Source organism: Brassica oleracea, chromosome C9 (assembly GCF_000695525.1).
Source record: "Brassica oleracea var. oleracea cultivar TO1000 chromosome C9, BOL, whole genome shotgun sequence".
NCBI lineage: Eukaryota > Viridiplantae > Streptophyta > Magnoliopsida > Brassicales > Brassicaceae > Brassica > Brassica oleracea.
The window spans coordinates 11,585,959-11,602,910 of record NC_027756.1 but is presented as its reverse complement, the minus strand read 5'-3'; the positions used below and the strand labels follow the sequence as shown (position 1 = coordinate 11,602,910).

The following is a 16,952-nucleotide window of genomic DNA, read 5'->3' as shown; positions in this document are numbered from 1 at the left end:
GAGGCAAGAGCTTGATGAGTTTATTATGCTGAGAACTTAGGATCGAGATGTAGATAATGTTGGACGAGGTCAGGCTCGTGAGCTCTGCTGAGATTCAGCTTGTGAGTTGTGCTGCAATCTCTTCAAGTGAAAGGACGAGACGGCAAGCTCGTGCCGAGACGGCAAGCTTGTGATGAGATGGTTCTTGCCGGGATCAAGTCTCGAGCTTTGACGAGAAGGAGCCGCATAGCCTGACCCATTAACACGAGGTTCTTGGGTACAACGGTCAAGCTGGTGGGACGCCGCTAGGAGGATGTGTCTTGATCTCTCCACTGGGGTCTGGGGATACGAGCTTACGAGCTTGAGCTAAGACCTCACATGTCAAAACATGAGACTTTGAGTTTGTTTCTCAAAGCGTGGCTTGAGGATTTCATATTACTCTTGGTTTTGACTTTTCTTCTTGCCTCAACAATCACGACTGACTCTTTGAGGATGAGTTGCAGCTAGTTTGCACAACGAGGAGGTGATTGGTTCATCGTCACTGCTTTTGGACCGTGGTCACCGAGATCTTCTAGATGTCTGTGACGAGCATTCACCGTAAGAAACAAGACGATCGGACGGAGGAGGATTAGGAACATGAGCATTCATTGTTGCTTCCTTTATGTTTCGCCCACCAAGTGCTCGATGAAAGTCCCACCCGAAGAAAGCAGAGCATTCATGAGAAAGCTTTATCCTTTAGCTTGAGGTGAAGTCATACTGGTTTTTGTTTCTAAAAGTTCTCTGGGCTGGAGATGAGAAACTCTTGATCGGCCCTTTTGAGATGCCGCCACCTTGACGAAGAGAAGGCTCCCAGTTATGACGAGGAGAAGCCAAATACTTGTTGCCGTTGACGTCGGAGCTCAGGTCTTCAAGCTTGAGACTCGTTGGTGGACTGGAAAGAAGCATGATCAGTCCGAGAAGAGCAATCTCAGAAGCTTCACTGGCGGAACCAGACTCAATCATCGCAAGAAGGAGCCACAGATCTGCTGCCATTCACATTGGAGCTCAGTCGCTTCTTCGCGTCTCTCTCTGTCCTAGTCTTCTTCGTGACTTCTGCTTGACCAGACTGGGGAAAGAACAAGACTCGAGCATCGCCGAGATCGCAGTTGCCGCTCCGATCAAGTCCTCCGCTCTTCTGCGATCTTCCTGAACCCAAGGACCAGAAGTGGGCGAGATACCGTTAACTTCACCGGTGGATCGAGATGTTGTCTTCACCGGCGGATCGAGACGGAGCTTCACCGGCTGATCGAGACGGAGCTTCACCGGCGCGTCTACGAGGATCGAGACTACAAGCTCTACGAGGATCTTTTGGTTCTTTGGTGGGTACGTCCAAAGCAAAGCTTTGTCGTTGGTGAAGAAAGCTTCGACCTTTCACCAATATCTCTTGCTCCGTCGAACCAAACCCGTGTGTTGGTGAAGAAACAATCTCCTTCGCAGCCTATCCGTTGAACTTGTCAAAGTCGCAGCTCGCTCTCCGGCAAAGACCGAGACCTGATCGTGTCTCGGGGCCAACTTCACCGGCGGATCGAGATTGAAGAAAGTTTCGAACTTTTCCCTCGTGTCTCGGAGCTCAGTCGCTTCTTCGCGTCTCTCTCTGTCCTGGTGTTCTTCGCGACTTCTGCTTGACCAGACTCGGGAAAGAACGAGACTCGAGCATCGCCGAGATCGCCATTGCCGCTCCCCTCAAGCCCTCCGCTCTTTCGCGATCTTCATGAAACGAAGGACAAGATTTGCAAGCTCAGAGTCTTGGGCTTGTTGGTGGGTAAATCGAAAGCAAAACCTTCATCTTGGTTGAAGAAAGCTTCGAGCTTTGACCTGTTATCGTCAATCTCTCTTGCTCAAAGCCGTCTCCCTTCGTCAAGAAACAAACGACATTGATACTTCATCCTTTTTTTTTTTTTGATTTTTCCACCTTTGAAGATTGTTCTCCTTTCCCCTCCTTCTAGCGCCAACTGTTTGATCCAAAAATGGTGTTTATGCTGGTAGTGTTTGTTGAATCAATACAATAAAATCTTATTTATGTTCTTTTCCAGGCACGAGTTTACACTCAACTCGCCTAACAAGAGTACATCTACTCTCCCTCGCTCAGGCACGAGTTACTGGCCGAGTTACTGCTTCTAGGGATGATTCCATAGTAAACTCTCCTAGCGAGAGTACGACTCGCGTCCTAGGCATGAGTTCACCAGCCAACTCGCCTAGAAAAGTACTACTCGCCTTTGTCTAGGCACGAGTTTACACTCAACTCGCCTAACAAGAGTACATCTACTCTCCCTCGCTCAGGCATGAGTTGCTGGCCGAGTTACTGCTTCTAGGGATGATTCCATAGTAAACTCTCCTAGCGAGAGTACGACTCGCGTCCTAGGCATGAGTTCACCAGTCAACTCGCCTAGTAAATGTACTACTCGCCTGGGTCATCAAATGTAAAAGCACTGAGTCCATTTTCTTATAAACCCTCTTCATAAAATTCATAGAGATCAACTTCATCTCTCTCAACGAACTGGGGGGCTTACTGTTGGACATGGGCTTTGCCCCCAACAAGGCTTATAAAATAATGGGCTCAGCCCATTTAAAAGGAGGTCACTAGGAAACCGTAGACCTGTTCCTTCTATAAATAAGGAGAAACCCCTCCTTTGAGAAGGATCCTTGGAGCCTCTTTCCATCCTGTCTCTATTTCTAGAGAGAGAAACATCTCTCCATATGCTTTCATCCAGGCACTTGTGATCCCATTGTTGTAGAACTACGATTGGCTTGATCCCCTTTCGGGGTACGTAGGCATCCCTTCATCGGGTCCAGCTATAATCATTAAACCCCTTTTTATTCTCTTTTAGTCCATCCATCCGGTTCAAGCTCAACAAGAAGGCTTCTCCTAATCCCACAGTCGAAATCTGTCTACCTCTAGCATAGCACCGATTTCGGTACAAACAATTGTCCACGTCACCATCATTTTCTTTGTCTTTTGGGTTCTGTATTTAATCGTCGTTTCTCCCAACAAGCAGATGAGTTAACCAAAAGAACAAACCAAACTGTCTCAAAAACTCTATCCAATCATCAAAAGCTGTCTTAGTGGAGATTCTTACAAAGACAGCGAAGCGAGAGAGGTGGTTGTATGGCTACGGCGACAGTCATGAACCGGATCTGCTCCTGATTCTCGTATCTCGTTTCTCGGTCGGTGATGGCTCCGCTTGCATTTGCGGTGGTTGCTTCCTTCAAAGAAGTTCCTTGTAAAGGCTTTTGGCTTCGGTTCTTGTGGAGTGGCTCCCTTCTCACTTTAGTGGTGACGTTGGCTTTGATGTGTGCGGTGGTTAGGATTTCATGTAGACTGGCTTTGAGCTTTTCTGTATTGGAATCTTATATATTAAAACAGAAGTCACAACCTTGATTCATGTGTGATTTTTTAAAAAATGGACTATCTACTAGAGTTGGTCACATTACATTTTCAATCATTAGTAATCTTGATATTAAATAAAAGATTATTAAAAAATCTTCTCGAGAGACATATAAATCTATAACTCACGAGAGTTTCTGGTTTTTTTTTTCTTTGCGCTTAGATATAACTCTATAACTCACGAGAGTTTCTGGTTTTCATGTAAAGTTTGACATTCACAGACGTCTTCCCAGATTATTTGACATATTGTGTTTTTGTAGTGTTGTGTTTGTAGACAATATTTACTAAAAATTATTTGATTATAAGCTCAGAATATATGTTAATAATTTACTGAGCACATTGATGCATGTGGAGAAGATGAAGTTGGTCCATTGTTAACGTCAATTTTTGTTTTTGAAGTCAATGAAAGCAGAAGACAATATTTAAATAATGGTCGCTTGATACAATTACGTTCATTTAGTTGTCTTACCATTTACTAAAGATTATTGGATTGTAAGCTCTGAACCTATGTTAATAATTTACTGAACACATTGATGCATTTGGAGAAGATGAAGTTGGTCCATTGTTAACGTCTATAAGAAATTTATAATATCTACATTCAGTTGCAACAATAGATATCTACATCTATTCTGTTAACAATTCAAATTAAATAAAGATTAATTCCTATTCGGTTATAACTAATCAAATCAATATCTACTTTTAAAGAATATATAATTTTCGTGAGTGTACTGACATATAGGATATTCTAATTAAGCATCTTGTATATTAAAACAGAAGTCACAACCTTGATTCATGTGTGATTTTTTTTAAAATGGACCTAATGTACTTATTCCTACAAAGTCATGTTACATTTAAATTTTGGGCCTACCAGAAACTTTTATTGGGCTATCAATAATTGGATCATTAGATGATCCATTGGATTTATAGATAGTATAAATTAAATAGATATAATTTAATGTTGTAATACTATACCTCCATATGTTAAATATTTAAATATTTGTCGATGTTAACTTTTAAAATTATAATGATTTTTTTAAATAACAAAATCATATTATCTAACAATAATTAATCTTTACTACCTTAAACCAATGAAAACAAATTTTAAACTATATAGTTTATTTTCAAAATTAAACAAAAACTAAATATTTAATTATTTACTCGATAATATAAATCTATGAAGCGAAAAGTTTATTTTTTTAAAAACTTTCTAAATTTGTGAAATGTTACAATATCTTTGAATATGACAATAAAAAAATATTTTACTAATCTTTATGTATATAGTTACGATTTTAATAATGAAATAAAAATCCGAAAATATATATATAGAAGAAGATACAAATGAATGTGAAAGTTTGAAACAATCTATTCAATGAAAAAATATACCGTAAAATTATTATGTTTTTTTTTTATCATCCAACTTACTATGTTTTAAAAATTGATAGAGACATATATATTATATACCCATTTAGAACTGAAAACAAAATATTTATATAAAAATAAATGAAAACAAAAACCCGTGCGGTTGTGCGGGTCGAGATCTAGTTTAGTTTTAAATTATAACTACATTTTGATCTGCGTTTTCAAAGCGCGGGAATATCTATTTCTTAAATATATTATTTTATAACATATTTTATTTATAACATTTATATTTTTATAATTGTTTTTTTGTTATATGTGTAGTAGTTGTTTTATATATTTAGGATGATATGTATTGAGATATAAATATAATAATATACATAATGACTCGCATTTTAAAAGCACGGGATTTGTTTCTTTTGAAAATTAAATATTTATTAATTGTAACCTTATGTGTTATTTGATAACTAATTTTTTAATAGTATTTGATGTTTTATAATCATACAAATTAATTCCGAAGAGTTGGTTTTTAGAAAGAGTTCCTTATATTAATATTTTTAGTTTATTGTAAACTATTAACTATTAAATCCCAAATATCCTTTTCGTAGCATATTTTAAAAGGTGATTAAAAAGAAATACAAACAAAAAATTGAATTCATTTTTATGTTTACTGTTTTAAAATGGGTTTTCTAATTTTTTTGTCAATAAAAACTAAGTATTTAAATTAGCTTCGGTCTATAAATTCGTGAAACTCACCCACAAGTAATCCAGCTTCTTCGACGGTCTTACCAAAAAAAAAGAAACGAAAAGTAATAATAAAAAATTATATTCTGATTTTTGGCATGAGTGTTAATACAATGTAAATAACATATATATCATAAATTGATTTTAGTATAGATCTTTAAAGTATACGTAAAAATGATTATAATATGATTGGATTTGTAATAAAGTCAAAATGGGCTTGAAAATACTAGTTTTCTTACTGCCAAAATGGGCTTGTAAATTCGTTTTTAAATACTTGTTTCTGACTGGTGCAATTAATGTGGCCGAAAACCATTTAAAATTTTCAAAAAGGTAATAGCAATTTTTGTAATTAATTGAAAAAATAAGGGGCATAATCCTAAGAAGGATTCTACTTTAATAATATAGATCTTATGTTTATTTGTTACTGATAAAACCCAAAACAAGTCAATATAAAACCTTGTTCAACAAAAAACTAATAATTTATTATACACTAGGGGGTTGTCCGCGCTTCGCGCAGAATATTATTTTATTATTTTTAAATATGATTTTCTGATGATGTGATTATGTGGTCAATATTTATTTGTGAAGATCATTATTTGATGTTTTATTATGTTATGTAGTAGTAGATAATTAGTTGATAATATATTATATGTTTGTCTTTTTAATAATGTGTTGTTGTATGTACAATACCACTTGTTAGTGGTAAGCTTTGGTTTCTCGGTGGTTGGCTTCCATTCTCCCCCACTCAGGTTGTTTATCTTCTTATCATGCATCCTTTGGTGTAGGTGTGCGGAGTTAGTCTGTTGGAGCTTTGGTTTCTTCTATTCAGAATTTTGTGGTTTTTCGTTGGCATAAGCGCCTTGTATGTGCTTGTTTAGTTTGTGAGGTGCTTTTTATCTTTTAGCTGGTGGTTGTGCTTCTGGTGCTTTAGACATGCGTCTTTTTGTTTCGTGGTGACTTTATTCTTCAGATGATTATTCTTCAGATGATTATTCATTCTCTGACCCGCTTTTTTGGTTTTTTGCGCTGGTGCTTGATCGAGATCCTTTGTGTTTTAGGGATTGCTTTGTCTCATATTTTATCTTTTTGCATTTTCTGACATCTGTTTGTTCTATCCAAGACATTCTATGATAAAATGAGATATGTTAGTCTTCTTTTTTGATATTTTTTCAGCTCTAAATCTTTATTAAGTTAGTGTTACTATAGTATTTTGCTTTTTTTTCCTGACTGTGGAAGTTTTATGTTTAAATTATGTATTGCACTCTATTTTCTTCTTATTAGTTTGGTCATTTTATATTTTTAATAGTTATATATATAATTTGTAAATTAAATAATAGAAAATGGTAAAAAAATAATAAAATAACAAAAAATTATGTTATTTTTAGTTACGAATAAATTAAATATGTAAAATATATTTCTGTTATTTTATTTATTTCTTATTCATCTTGAATTTTAGTGAACAATATATATATATATATATAATTTTTAAATTAAATAATAGAAAATGGTAAAAAAAAATAAAATAACAAAAAATTATGTTATTTTTAGTTACAAATAAATTAAATATGTAAAATATGTTTCTGTTATTTTATTTATTTCTTATTCATCTTGAATTTTAGTAAACAATAAAATAGATTATTAAATTTCATACGATAATAGACTAATAGTTAGTGTGAAAATGATTAGATAGTTCATGATTGGAAAGTACTTGGCCAAATTGCAATAATCTAAAAGAAGAATGACCTAAAATGTAAAAAAAAATACATGGATGACACGTGTCGTAAAATCCCCCTGCCACTTGGCAGAAGAAGGAAAAAACTAAACTTTATATATATAAATAGATATAATAAAAAAGTTGAGATAACATATACTATCTAGAGAAATTAGGAGCTCTACCAACATACTTATACGTTATTAGGGAAATGACCAAAGAGAAAAAAACGACGACTGTTCCATGAGTTATTTTACTCTGCTACCCCTACAACATAAGCCACTCCTTAACTGCAAGTGATATATAGACCAAAATATAATATTAAGATACGCTAAAATCTTCTGTATCTCTTTGTCAGAGGTTTCATATCTCTACGAAAGAAAAAGAATTTCGAAAATCCCTTTTATCCATCTCGTGTGCCAATTCTTAAAAAAAAATAGCAAATTAAAGTTGCTGAACTCAACAACCTGATGGAGGAGACCGACGGTATCCACGGGCCGCCATGCCTACTACCAGAAAGGATATTCGCAGTCGGAGAAGAACCCACCGGCGTTAGAGTAACTTCATATCCGAAGGCATGCGCAATCAGAGAAATCCTCAACGCCCTTAATCTTGATGAACCCTCTGTTTCGACGGCAGCTGTATGACTCATCAATCTTGTGTGAATGAATGTTTGGTCATGTCTCGAATATTAGATGATATATCTTTTCGGAGCTGGCCACACAAAATTGTAGCCTGATATTAATATTTTTAATCTTTTACGCAAAGTTTAGTCGTCTAAGGAAATATGTTGGCAACGTTTAGGAATAATGGCATATGCAATAAATTAAGCCAGCTAAAATCATACTTATCAAGATAATGAATATATTACACATCTATCTCAAACTCTAGCCGTATATTATATACTAGATTATTAGGAAGGATCATAGTTGCACAGCTATGTTGAACTTTAAAGGTATAGGGAGTGGGGGTTATGATATAGGCATATGGTTTTAGGGTTTGGTGTAATGGTTGAGAAATTAATTTAGCCAGCTAACACTATAGTTATCCATATAATAACGACATTGTACATCTATGTTAAACTCTAGACGGCTAATAATCGGACGACATCATATACTGTATGATTAGCCCCATATGCGTTAGGGTTTAGGGTTTCTAGGTTTACATTTAGGGTTTCGGAATCCTATAAGGGTTAAGGGTTTAGGATTTAGGGGTTAGGCTTTAGATTGTATGGGTTAGGGTTTAGGGTTTCTTTAGGGTTTAGGGTAAGAGTTTACAAGTCCTATAAGTGTTTAGGGTTTAGGGTTTAGGAATTAGAGATAGGGTTTAGAGTTTATGGTTTACTGATTTGGGCTTTTTGATTCTTCAAGAGCTTAGGGATTAGCTTGTAGGGTTTAAGGTATAGTTCTGTATGTGGAATAAGTTGTTAGGGTAAGGCAATCAGTTTAGCCAGATAATAAAATTCCACTGATTTGCTATTCAATAAGTTAGCCGGTTACATAATTGGCAATCCAATCTTTTATATAGACGGTCCACAAATAGGAGAATAACATATAATTATTAATTAAATTAATTTCTAAATAAAATCCCACCGAAATCATTTTAGGATGCACCTGCACCTTTTACGTCAGAGTTATCCTCTTGCCACTGTATATTTTGGTTTACCGATGCAAATCCATCTAATGTGAACGCAATATTTTTACTATCTTGCTAAATCTAACTACAAATCTTGTGTCAGGTACAAATCCTAGAAACCTAAAATCAGGAAGCCAAAATTTCAAACGTCGAGGGTAAGTGCGTCTTTTTTTTTTTTTTTTTGTTGCCACATCAGCTGAAGTTTTAGGTCTTTGGTATTTTGCTAATATCACTATCTTCCTTGGTTTTTCACCTAAATTGCTCTACTATCTAACTCTTGATAAAAGAGTAAAATAGATGACAACATGTGGCAATTTGTGACAATAACAAAAGTTTGATATATACAGTAAACCTCTATAAATTAATAATATTGGAACTTTGAAATTTTATTAATTTATAGAGATATTAATTTACAAAAAATTTCTTATTTAGAATTCTTATTTTAAGATATATATTTATTGTAAGATAAGAAAAATATTTGATTTTAGTGTATAGACATTAATTGTTAGTTTTTGACATTTATATTAATTATATTATATTATTTAGTGTATTTAATATATATATATATATATATATATATATATATATATTGCATAGATTATAAATGTGGTTTTAGATATAATATTACTAAATCTCATCAAAAATATATTAAGTGTTAAGAAAATATAAAGATAATTTCATTGTGAATATAAAACAAACAATATAATAATAGGTTCTTACTTATATAAAATATGTATAGAAATAAATTATTAATTTATAATTTTAATGGGGTCATGTATTTATATAGAATTTCCTAAAAATATATTATCTTACTATTTTATCGATTTGTGTCAAATTTTGAACCGGTCTAAGTTGGACCGGCGAAATTTATTAATTTATAGAGATTATTAATTTATTGAGTATTAATTTATAGAGGTTCTGTTGTATACTGCAAGCTTGTTATTACATAGGAGGTTTGCGACAGTAACAATGATCTAAAGCACAAACATAAAACCCAACTTCTTCGCCTTTTGACTTGCATAAAGCAGCGCAAGCAGCAGGGTCACACCTCGTTTGAAGGGGTAAATCCACGTTTCCATCTTTAACGCATTGACATGAATTATACCTTCACACGTGATCTTTGTACAATCAGAATCGGTGTTGCAAGACTTCGAAAGAATTTGAGTGCCTGTGAGAATTGAAATGGTGTGTAACGTGTGTTGATCATGCTTATTGAGAGGAGGAGGCTAGTAATGAATTAATTAAACATAAGACGCAAGTGAAAAAGTAATCTTACATGTTGAGAAAAGTAGAAGACCGATGAATATCAAAGCTACTTTCTCCATTTTTACTGAATATAAGTTTGTATTTTCTTTTATCAGTTTGAGTTGTTAGTGGAACTATAGTGGAGAATTTGGAGACTATTTATAATTGTAAGACAGCAATTTGTTTTAAGACATTTTGTACAGGTTAATGTTTGCATTTCTTTCCGTAAATACCTTTTTGCAACGATATATTATACCAAAACCTGTAAAACGGTATATATTTTATACCTAAACATATAAGATATTACATATTTTATACCAAAATAAAAATTATATGATACGATAAGGCAGAAAAAGAATAACATGATACGATAAATTAAATTAAGGGAAATTTGCTAAACCAGAACAGAAAAACAAATACATTGTCCTTTTGCCATAAATTTTTTTTGGTTCATATTTTTGGAATAAATTGATAAGACAAGGCAGAAAATGAATAAATACGATAAATTAAATTAAGAGAAATTTGTTAAAATAGAACAGGAAAACAAATATATTGTCTATTTGGCATAAATCTCTTTTTAGTCTATTTTGGACTTAAGATATCCAAGGCCTACTTTAACAATTCATATAAATTATTTTAGAAACAGAAAATATGAAAAATTATACAAAACTTAGATAAGCAAGGAACAATCATATGAAAAATATTTTGGTTGAGTAATTATTAGTATAACAAAATTTTATTTTTTGATGTACGGATAGGAAAAAACTCAATCTATTGTCTACCAGCTCCTAGATTGTAGTTTCAGATAACTATATAGATATATGCAGCTCTTAGACCGTAATATCTACTTAATAGTCAATATTTTACAAGAGGATAATGAATTATCTGCTATTATAAAAAAATAAAAACAAATCATTATTTGACACTAAATCATTATTTTCTTCATATTTAAGCGTAAATAAAAACAACACAATAAAAATACCGAAGATGCAATCCAATCATTTTATATTATTATCTTCAAACCTAATACAAAGATAATATATAATTTGTGGTTTTGATGCTGATGTATGAGATTCATATTCTTGTATTTTATTTTTAGTTGTGCCTTTATTTATTTAAAAGTAAAATGTACAAATTATGTTTAATTGTTTAGGCTAAATGGTCAAGTATCTTAAATCTTAATATTATTAATATATTTAGCTAGTCTAATTAAGGAAACACTTCTGTTTTCAGTTTGGTTCAGTTTAAAAAACTGAACAAAACCGAACCATTTTGGTTGATAAAATCTTAAACCAAATAGTTTAGACATATACTTTGGTTTGGTTTGGCTCGGTCTGAGTTTGGATGGATCGATTTGGTTTGGCTCGGGTTTTTTCCACCCATTTACCAACATCCTCCAATTTATCTATACTATTAAAACACCTACCACGTTTTCTTATTTTCTTGCTATTTAATTCCTTATTAATACTTGTTAAAATAAACAATCTTACTATAAATCGTGGTTAGCAAGATTTTAGGAGCCTAACAAGATTTAGAATATTGTTTCTTCTCGATTTTATAAGAAATAATTTATACAAAAATCCATATAATTGTTTACGCATTAAATATATTTAAGATCTTTATATCTACAAAGTGTAAACATCCAACATCGAAATTTTGTGAAACTCATCAACAAGAATGATTACTATAAATATAGCATGCTCTTTCGGTTGGTTGAGTAAAATTAAATGGGCTGTAGTAAACACAAAGCCTATATTTTTGATTGGCTTAAAAAAATAAATTTTGCTATTCTTCGGTAATTATTCCGCGTAATAGAGCTTATTTTGTTAAATTCGCCATTTGAATCTTTACTGATTTATTGTGCTGAGCAGCCAAAATGGCGGCGGTTGGCTTTCGTTAAGCATTTTACCGGCTATAAAACGGGTAATTCGGTCGAGTTTTTAAATTTAAAATGGGGAATATTGTCACCATATGAAAAACATGAACAACTTTCTAAAACATTAAACTGTAAATTCCTTCCCGCATTTTGAATGAAAGTCTAAAAATAGATATAAAAAATATTTTCGCTTAGAAACGTTTAATAAATCACATTAAAACGAAGTTAATATTAAATGGTGATTCAACATTCCTAAACAAATACAGAAATATCAAAACAATTAATATGTTTTATCTATATTGAATAATCTACATAAACTAGCTAGCTGAATATGGTTGCATAATTTTAAAAAATTAAAATTAATATTCACCAAAACCTGACAAATATCAAAATAACTGTTTATTATTTATGATTTAGTATTTAAATAATTATATTAAGATATGTCAATCGAATATATGTTGCAATCAAATCATGGGTATCTTTTTATTTATTATCAATATTTAACATTTAAATAATTTATTATATTCAAATTATTATATCCAAAAATGTTGTAGTCTACTCCCTAGATTTTTTGTCTTATATATATTTTATATTTAAATATATGTAGTAGAACATCTCAATCAAAAAGTTTTTGCAATCAACTAACTAGATATATTCTCTTCTAATTTCATGCATTTAATATTTAAATTTTTATATTGAAATCTTTTAACCAAAATTCGGATGAAATCCACTCACGAGATATTCTCTTTTCTTTACTAACAAGCTATTCCAAAAATAATATTAAATTATAAACATAAAAATGTTTAGAGAATTTATTAAAAAATATTATTTTCCAAAGTTTATCGTGAAAGGTAGGTCATTTAAAAACGTTACCGATCTACTATATATATGACATTCGCAGCAGAAAAGCGAAGCCACTGAATTTTTATGATGTTAATTTTTTTATGCTTTCAACTTAGTAATTTTTTTTAGAATATAAAGATATTATGTATATACATATATTTTTGGTTTGATGATTCTGGTTTTTGTTTATGTGCTGATGAACTATTATAATGATTCTTCATTTGAAGCCACATATGATTCGATCATTCTTCATTTTCTTTTGTACTGCTCATTTATTTCAATCATGTTATTTAACATGTCGACCTTTTGTGATGTAAACTATGATAAATATTTGTAAGTTTAAAACGTAGAGAATATTATGATAAGTATTCACATCGACTTTGTTATGAATAGAATGACAAATTAACTTATTGTACTTATGTAACATGAAAGTTCAATAATATATATATATATATATATATATATAAAACATGAACTTACAAATATTTGATACATTTATGAGACTCGCAAAGGAAAAAATATCGGCGTTTTGAAAACGCGGGTCAAAATCTAATTTTTAGTTAAAATTAAAAACTCTTAATTAATTTTATACAACATAGCTTTATTGTACAGTATATTAAATTAAAGACATTGTTAACGAACTTTGGGAACTTTGCAACATGGAAGTAGTGCTTTCGTCCTTTATTACATAGATTTAGGGAAAAACATAAATTAGCAAATAACACATACATCCATACATACATACATTCACACCATCTCCTCATGAACAATTTATAACACTCATTACAACATCATACTGAAAGTAAAAACATCCGAAAACAACCTCTAAGAAACAAAATTAAAGAAGTAAACATATAGACAATTTAGCGTGAGTTGCTCTCCTGAGATTTATACAATAATTTAAAAAGAAGAGGGAAAAGAAGAAGACAAGGCAGAGGATTCCAAGGTCATTGATGGATCTTGGTTTCCAACAAGAGATGAACCTTCCACGTTTATGTTAAGGTTATCCCACAAGAAAAAATTAGAGCACTGTTGTGAATCTATCCATTGATCATAGCTTAGTTCTTGCTTCTTTAAACATTCGATTGTGGAAGCCATATCTCCATCTTGAGCGCTGTTGCCAAGTGGGGAGATGTTATCAACATTTCCCTCTACTAACGCCGGTAGATTGTAACTTATAACCGTCTCGGTATTTGAACTGGTAGAGTTGTTGAACAAATGTGACACCATTGTTGGAACTTGAAACGGTTCTTGTTGAGAAAGATTCATATCCCATTCTTCCGTGTTATTTGTCAGAAATGATTGCTCAAGAACGCCTCCTCTTCCTCCTCTTCGTGTGTCGTGATAATTGTTCTTCTTGTTATTGTTTGTGATGATGTTTTGAGAGAACATTCCTTCAAGGACAGGAAGTGTTTGGTCTACCATGAAGAGAGGAGTTTTATGGGAGAAAAGGGTTTCTTGAATCTTTGTATTAGCTTCTTGATCATTGGTGAAATTTAGTTGGTTAGGAGAATTCATAAAGCTATCAAAATGTAAGTTATCGATAGTCGATGTATTGGTGGTGGTAGATGGGACAGCAGTACCAGTTGATGTAGCGTCCACGTTCATTGTCACAGTAGTTATTGATGGTTGATGACGATTATAATGGTGGTGCGGTTTTCGTATCTTTTTCTTGATCCATGAATTCCAATAATTTTTTATCTCGTTATCTGTTCTCCCGGGTAAATGACTCGCAATGTGAGCCCACCTGAAACACGTATACAAGCTTTATAAGAGAAACATCAACCATTAAGCACGTACATGTGCAAATATGTGTCTATGTGTACGCTTTTCTTTTTGCTAAATATGTATACATGTGGACGCTTGTATTATATTTTGTGGATGTTCGATTAACTTGAAATGTACACTACTTAACAGCTCGAGCAAGTAAACAAAATTATAAAGATATGAATGAAACTACACGTTAAAGATTCTTTAGCCATCGACCGTATGCTAGTCATTGCTTCAGCCGTGCCAAACTAAAACATATAACAAGTTGATGTTTTTTTTAACTGATTATATAACGCTCTAATACACAATAATACAATGTTTTAAATATGTATATAACTGTGGTTAAAATTAGAAAAAATGGAAACCTGTTTCCTACAACTCCATGAAGGCTTATGATCAATTTTTCTTCTTCAGGAGAGAATCTTCCTCTTCTTATATCAGGTCGAAGATAATTTATCCATCGCAATCGACAACTTTTTCCGCATCTTTGAAGCCCTAATGTATCAAATATATATGCATTGTAAATAGTAGATTGAATCTATAAGTTAAATAGAAAAAGACCAATGTAATTGATTAGAGACAAAATGTAAGAAACCAAAATGAATATATAATAAGTACCTGCTTTTTCAGGGACTTCACTCCAACATCCATAGCCATGAGTCGTGATATATCTAATAAGCTTCTCATCTTCTTCTGGCGACCAAAGCCCTCTCTTCACCTTTTGCTGGTTGCAACATGAGTGATGACCCATGATTTAGCTCCAAATATTAATTAAATTAATTATAATTAAACACTTAACCACAATAATTATCTTAAATAATTTTTTTTATGGATATGTATACCACCCTTTCTTTCTTTCTTTCTTGTGTTGTGTTTTTGAGGGTTTGTAGCTATAGAAGAGGGGATAAGAAGAAGAAAAGATGGGGAGTTTTAAAAGGGGAGGACACAAAGGTCGGGTCGGGTCTGGTCCCAGGGGTGGGGTCTGAGATGCTTCTTCATCGATCTAACCTTAAAACGACGTCTCATCAACTTACCATTTTCATGTGTTATTACTCGTTGTACGTAGAGAGTTTTTGTTGTAGTATTATTACGTTAAGCCCTTATCACTTTATATGTTTTTTTCTTCACGTACCCTTTTGTCTCCCGTCAAAGTTTTTGCTTGCTTTTCTCGATGACTTTACGACGAATATTAGATTAATACGTAGATCGCCATTATACATAATAGATTTAAGGATTTTTACTAATTAAACCCCTCGGCTAAAGATAAATAGTAAAAAAAACTTCAGCTAAATATCATGTGAAATAAATCCTCAACTTTACTTGCGTTAACATATGTTACCCTCCGTCTAAAAAACCGCGACGGAAAGTGACATATGCTAACGATTTATAAGTTAAGGGTTTATAATGTTGAAAACTTAGTTGAAGGTTTTTTTACGATTCAAAAATAGTTGAGGAGTTTTATCACAAAATATCATTAAATATTATTAAATTATTTATTATCATTTATAGATTGTTTTAGATAGATTTATAAGCCTTTTAAACTAATTTATAAATTTTAATACATTAATCTATTATAAAATTAATTTATACATCTTAAATTAATAATTTTCAACACTATTTACAACTTATTATAACTTCAAAATATTAAATTATTTGATATTTGGCAATAGTGATATAAAAAATTGTGTGTTTATATCGTCATTGTCAAATATCAAATAATTTAAAATTTTAAGTTATATTAAGTCTTAAGTAGTGTCGAGGATAATTCATCTATGAAGTCAATTTTTCTATTTAGAGTAGGAAGCACTTTTCCCTTTTAGAGTAGGACGCATTTTTTCCTATTTTCATGATTTCCGTCCTCCGGCTCATACTTTCCCCCTATCCCCAAAAATAATGCATGATTATTTTTATTCTCATTGATTTCTGAATAAATACGTTATATTTTTATTTTTTTGATCAATAATATATTTGATATATTGTTCTTGATTTATTGTATTACTTTATGTTTTAGTAGTATCACGAATAATGTTAGATTATTTTATTCTAACAAGTAGCAGAAATTGTAAAAACTTATAAAATCATTGTGAAAACGTATTAATCATACGTAAAAGTATTAAAATATTTATGAAGCTTTATTATAAAGTAATGTATTAAAATTTATAAATTAGTTTAAAGGCTTATATCAATTTAAAATAATGTATAAATGATAATAAATATTTTAAAACATTTAGTAACTTTTAGTGATAAAACCCCTCAACTATTTTTGAATCGTAAAAAAAAATCAACTAAGTTTTCAACATTATAAACTCTAACTTATAACGTATGTCACTTTCCGTTACAGTTTTTTAGACGGAGAGTAACATATGTTA

General features: G+C 31.9%; 2 protein-coding genes across 2 annotated transcripts; both read right to left on the bottom strand.

Annotated features, from left to right (window-relative positions):
• Positions 1-9,775: 9,775 nt before the first annotated feature.
• LOC106314316 (defensin-like protein 306) lies at positions 9,776-10,196 on the bottom strand. Its single transcript, XM_013752210.1, has 3 exons — positions 10,126-10,196; positions 9,987-10,017; positions 9,776-9,954 (listed from the first exon to the last, which is right to left on the bottom strand). The coding sequence occupies exons 1-3, from the start codon at positions 10,172-10,174 to the stop codon at positions 9,792-9,794; spliced, it is 243 nt and encodes an 80-aa protein (XP_013607664.1). The 5' UTR covers positions 10,175-10,196; the 3' UTR covers positions 9,776-9,791.
• A 3,328-nt stretch (positions 10,197-13,524) lies between these two features.
• Positions 13,525-15,466, bottom strand: LOC106316460 (transcription factor MYB46-like). The gene is made up of 3 exons (XM_013754351.1): positions 15,202-15,466; positions 14,949-15,078; positions 13,525-14,560 (listed from the first exon to the last, which is right to left on the bottom strand). The coding sequence occupies exons 1-3, from the start codon at positions 15,332-15,334 to the stop codon at positions 13,714-13,716; spliced, it is 1,110 nt and encodes a 369-aa protein (XP_013609805.1). The 5' UTR covers positions 15,335-15,466; the 3' UTR covers positions 13,525-13,713.
• Between the last annotated feature and the right edge of the window lie 1,486 nt (positions 15,467-16,952).

Bases quoted from the DNA above. Each gene is read 5' to 3' on its own strand.
- LOC106316460 (XM_013754351.1), bottom strand. From the start codon at position 15,334: ATGGGTCATCACTCATGTTGCAACCAGCAAAAGGTGAAGAGAGGGCTT. The intron at 15,079-15,201 runs GTACTTATTATA...TTGATACATTAG, and splicing joins TGAAGTCCCTGAAAAAGCAG to GGCTTCAAAGATGCGGAAAA. The intron at 14,561-14,948 runs GTTTCCATTTTT...TACGTGTTTCAG, and splicing joins CATGGAGTTGTAGGAAACAG to GTGGGCTCACATTGCGAGTC.
- LOC106314316 (XM_013752210.1), bottom strand. From the start codon at position 10,174: ATGGAGAAAGTAGCTTTGATATTCATCGGTCTTCTACTTTTCTCAACA. The intron at 10,018-10,125 runs GTAAGATTACTT...CAATTCTCACAG, and splicing joins TCTTCTACTTTTCTCAACAT to GCACTCAAATTCTTTCGAAG. The intron at 9,955-9,986 runs CGATTCTGATTG...TCACGTGTGAAG, and splicing joins CTTTCGAAGTCTTGCAACAC to GTATAATTCATGTCAATGCG.